At 41.4% G+C, this 5,201-nt stretch overlaps 1 protein-coding gene across 1 annotated transcript in view; it reads left to right on the top strand.

The window, feature by feature from the left end:
• The window catches only part of LOC123967434 (trafficking regulator of GLUT4 1), a 344,338-nt gene extending 342,008 nt beyond the window's left edge, over window positions 1-2,330 (top strand). The window contains exon 5 of the mRNA XM_046043529.1: window positions 1,500-2,330. Coding sequence (XP_045899485.1) covers window positions 1,500-1,516 — 17 coding nt within the window. The 3' untranslated portion in view covers window positions 1,517-2,330. The remainder of the gene's footprint in view (window positions 1-1,499) is intronic.
• The last annotated feature ends 2,871 nt before the right edge of the window (window positions 2,331-5,201 follow it).

Genomic DNA, 5,201 nt, shown 5'->3' with positions numbered 1-5,201 from the left:
CACACACACACACAAAAAAAACCCCACATGTTTTGCACCATTTAATCAAATGGATATGTAGTTTATATCGATCAATACAGATTCTTGTAAAACACTACTCTAAATTCAGCCTAATTTTGAAAACGCTGTCACTTTCAATAGAGTTTATACACATAGCAGGACTGTAATGGTATGACTGCCAGTGAGCTGAAACCACTCAAGGGACTTTAGGCTCCTTCCTTAGTGGATCTGTGACAGTTCGCCCTCTCTTATTGATCCATTCACTGAGGTCTGAAGGAACACAAAGGCAATTCACTGAACATAAACACTGCTTTAGCAGAAGAAGCCAAAATGTCCTTAGCTCTAAATCAGGCTGAGCAGGACGGCAGTTTGAGGGGCACAGGAGAATAAAATGTTATAATAATCCTACATGAGAATTATTTACATTATGTGTATTTCAAATAGTAGAAAAATTACAAATAAGGTATATTTTAAAATTCTAATGTTGCGTACTTAAAAACAAACCTAACAAACGCAATAGTATAAATTTAAAATGGCAAGAAACCAAAGGCATAATCCGGAGACAAGAGATGAAACACTTCCAAGACAAGTCATGAACACTCAACAAGTAAATGGAGCAGCCTAAGTAAATACACCAAACACACTGAACATAATGACATACCGGTCAAACGATTTAAACAATTGGTAACACAGAAACAGGAAGTAAAACAAAACCGTGTCACCACCAGGGACAGAACAACTAGAAAGTAAAACAGGAAGCAAGAAACTCCGACACCCCAGAACCGTGACACCTAACAGCAGCAGGTCTGAATGATGAAATTCAATTAGCTTTATGATGTTATCATTCACTTAAATCGGCCATTGATGCCACTGTGTGAGACAACAATAATAAAACGGCTTGAATGAAGCACCAACTAAAGGTTAGTTTGTGTCTGTATTTAAAGGTCAGCTGTAAGTATAGTCCTTTGAAAGCCTTCAGACACTGTGCAGTGTCCTAGCAGAGACAGACGAATGGTTGTTGTAGTGCTTTAGATCACCATAGGCTCTGCTTCTGCAAATGTAAAACTTCTTAGAGCTGAAACTCTGTAGACAGACACACCGATCCAACCCTGTTCCCTTAATTCCACCGCTGAGACTTTTCTTAATGGATCTCTGAAAGCAGAACTACAGTCCCCAAAAACGTTTTCTTTTCACTTTTCGATGTCGTTTTCATGAATGAACACTTTCTGGCACATGTGGCAGGACGCATAGCTTTACATGGTGTTACTGGGGCATTAATTATGCTAATTTACAATGAACAAAGTATTCGTCGTGGTTACGTAACGCTGTGTTAAGTTAGGAACATTAGCCGCACTGTACGAAAACAAGTACGAGAAAGTTAGAATTAAGAATAGTCTCTTTTTTTTTTTCTCGTAATGTGCCACTTAATAAAAGGTTGTCTAATACATAAAAACTGCTTTGAATATCAGTTAAATTCTGTCTTTTTTTTCTGTCTCCAGTGATATTAAAATCCTGATTTAAAATCAGCTGGAATGGCAAAATCGAATTCCCGACGACAACATCCGACCGTCACGACACCGTTTCCCTCTACGATTTTTCCTGTTCTCAAGCGCCTGCACCGGATGAAAAACAAATAGATATTTGTTCCTGTACTTTGCTGTTGTTTTTTGCTGCACGACGAGCATGGTCTGCCTGACCCTCTACCTCCGACACGGCCGACGAAAGCCAACCACCCCCGCTCCCGCCACCGACACTCGATTTGGATGTGGAACGGGAGGAAAAGGGACGGATCACCGGACGCTCATTTCAGTCTGTGGTAGCAGCTTATCTCCTCCACAGACCACTTTCCTCTCATCTGCGAACAAGTGTGTCTGTTGTCATGGAAACGGACATCTGTCTCTACGGAAACGGGATTATTCTGATCTCTAAATGAGTTCGGCTCCATGACACAGGGTCCAGTACTGGTGGCAAACAAAAAATTTGAATCTTGGTGTTTTAGCTGAACTGAAGCTTGGGGAGACGCTGCTGCTGTGATGGTTCAACGTGAACTGAAGACGACGAACTCGAGTTTTGTACTGTGAAGTGGTGACACACACACACACAAACACACACACACACACACACAAACACACAAACAAAGCTGGACACACCTGTTGCATTGTGGTCATAGAGAGCTGATATCACATCTCACTTTGCTGCTGTTCCACTCCACCTCTGGGACTCAAAACATCCTCTCCTTGAGGTTTTCTGTCATCGATCTTCCTGAAAAAGTGTATCTGTGTTTGAATATATTTATTACTACATATTCTAATATACAGTAAATGACAGACCTTCACATTAGAAACTCTCACCTCGGTGAGTAAAATTAAGTTTATTGATAAAGCTGATGATTTTCTAAATTCTGTCAACAAATCTTCATGTGCAGAGCCAAACCGCGTCCCTCAGAACTGTCTGACTTCCTGTTTGTGGCTCTCGTGCATTGCTCCGAGCGCATTGGTTCCTCCTGAAGACGTAAATCTTTAAAAACACCTTAAAAATATATAGTTTCATGTTTAATAAATGCTCAGTGATTTCTGCTCACGATCAAACAAACAGGAGGAAATAGTGCATTTGTTGGGGACTATTTCCAGAGGCGGATGAATCCTACTTCTGGTGCTCTAGTATTTGTAGTATCTTGTGTTTGGGGCAGCAGAATTTGGTCTGTGGGACTGAGTCTGCACATGAAATTTGTTGACAATATAGAATATCACCACATTTTAAACAGCGGTTCATGTCTTTGCATTCATAAAACTATTCCAGCATGTACTAATATTGTTTCTTCCATAGCCATGATATCCACCAACGTCCGCTCCAAGAAATACGTGCAGCTGCATCCATCTCAGCTCAGTCTGTGGCCATTTTGTCTGTTTCTATTTTTCATTCATCGGTAGCTAGCTAGGATGGCGTCCCCTTTCTTAGGCGCCTCCCAGCAGGGAAACAGCTACTTCCTGTCCAGCCTCTGTTCCACCAGCTTCTGTCCAGCTTCTCCTCTCATTCTGCATTTCTTTCTTGTGAAGTGAAGCGGTTTTAATAAGTTCTTTGATGCTTTTAAAAGGGGTTTCTCATCATTATCGACAGCTGAGCCCGGCTTGTAAATGGGGTCGGCCGGGTTGTGTGGGCGGGAACTTGATACCGCGGCTCCACCCCTGTCAAGACCACTTGGTGTCAGTTTGTAACACACTGGGGAACCCCCCCCCCCCCCCAAGTGTCATTTTTGAATGCTGAAAGTAGGTGTAGTCTATAAATAAAAGAAAAATCAGAGACTCGTGTGAAACAAATAATAGTTTTGTTACGTAAGTTATGTTACTTAACTTAAATCCAGTTGCTGGAAAAAGTATGTGAACCCTTTAAAATTACCTGAATTTGTGCAGAAATTGGTCATAAAATGTGATCTTATCATCATCTTAACAATTAACAATGTCAATATTGTAGCCCCTCCAAAATTTCACTAATAATGTTTTCAGAGGAGCTCCCATCTTATTAAGAGGAGCTCTGCTGCCCCTGGCAACAGGAAATAACGTTTTTACTATTTTACTCACAAAACAAACTGGAACATTAAAGGAGACCAATAATCTGTATTTCCATTCCTATATTGTAGTTCTTTGACTCCTATATGGCAGCTTTGCATGATTCAAAATTCAATAAAAATAATCTTCTGTCTTATACCGTCTCTTCATGCAGGCCTTCATTTCAGCCTCTGTCTGAAACAAGCTGTAGACGCTCCTGTCTCTTTAAGGCCCCCCCCCCCCCTCTCAAAGCTCACTGTCTTCTGATTGGCCAAGACCTGAAGCAGGCTGTTGTTGTCGCTGGGCGGAACAGGCAGACTGAGCGTTGCTGTGCCGTTGCTATGGGAGCAAATGACCATATATGGAACAGTTGGTAGAAAAGCTGTTCAGAACAGGAGGAAATATTTTTGCTCACAGGGATTTCTTATAAATACTTTAACCTTATTTTTTGAAACTTTGGCCATGTTTAACATGAACATCCAACATTAAAACATTGTAGATAAGTCATAAAATGTGGAAAAGCACAATAGGTCTCCTCTAATTTCGAGTTAAATTGCGTTGTAAAACGTGTTACTGAGATTGTAACATGTATAATATTACCATATTATTAGTAATGCATTATATCACTGCGTTACAGCAAAAAACATTACTGAAATTGCGCTACTTTTGCAAAGTCTAACCAGATGTTGCATATTTATAGTTGCTAACTTGACCGCGAACCCTACACGTACAAAGACAACACTAAAGGGGTACCCAGGGCGTTACAAAGCGCCGCCAAGGGGTCTTGACCGAGCGTCCATATGTGACGAGTTGGGATGAGAATGTTTTGAGATAGTCTTCTTAACGTACGAAGGAAGCCACACGACACACTGAGAAAGTCTGTTTCAAGGCTGAATTCTTAGTTATTAGTATAGTTACAAGTGGGATTTTGAATGACATTTTAATAATAATAACTTTAATTTATATAGCGCCTTTCAAGGTACCCTAGGCAGCTTAACAAAGAGGGAGGGGGGGTATGAGAGTTATGTTTAGAGCCTGAATTCTGGTTTCACTTCGGCCGGCGTCAGTCTGTCTCTTTAAGTGATCTTTGACCTCTTTAGCATCTTGAGCTTTTGCCACATGTTGGTTGTTAAAGCCGCTTGAATAGAAATCGCTGACCATTCAATCACAACATCCGCCTGGGGACGCTCGCTGTGTGCCATCACTCCTCTCTCCTCTCATCTCTTGGTCTCCACAGTCAAAATTGGACAAAACTATTATAACTATTTACTCTGGCTCACTTTAAAGTGTGTGTGTGTGTGTCGTGAGTCTAAGTTCCAGAGTCCCTCTGATTGGAACATATCGAATTGTTCTCTCTGACCACAGCCGGTGCAGTGTTTCCCACGTAATGGACATAAAGTGACGGGCGGTTTGAGACTATTCTCTGTGATCTCCAGGTCTGAACTCGGATCTCGACTCCCCTCTGACTGTTCCTGTGCCCGCAGCGTGACCTACGTGAGATGGATCCGTTAGATTTTTTCTTTTGTTCTTTCTCCCTGTCCTCCTGTTTTGCAAACCTCCGTTTCTTTATTCTAAAATACGTTTCTTCCCGTGATGTAGACGGAGACACTCTCGTTATCGGGTCTGAAGTAGTCAACCACGTCTTTGAGTATTTAA

The sequence above is a fragment of the Micropterus dolomieu genome, linkage group LG02 (assembly GCF_021292245.1).
Source record: "Micropterus dolomieu isolate WLL.071019.BEF.003 ecotype Adirondacks linkage group LG02, ASM2129224v1, whole genome shotgun sequence".
In the NCBI taxonomy this organism is placed as follows: Eukaryota; Metazoa; Chordata; class Actinopteri; order Centrarchiformes; family Centrarchidae; genus Micropterus; species Micropterus dolomieu.
The sequence above is the reverse complement of the archived record's forward strand: the minus strand, read 5'-3'. Positions and strand labels throughout refer to the sequence as shown.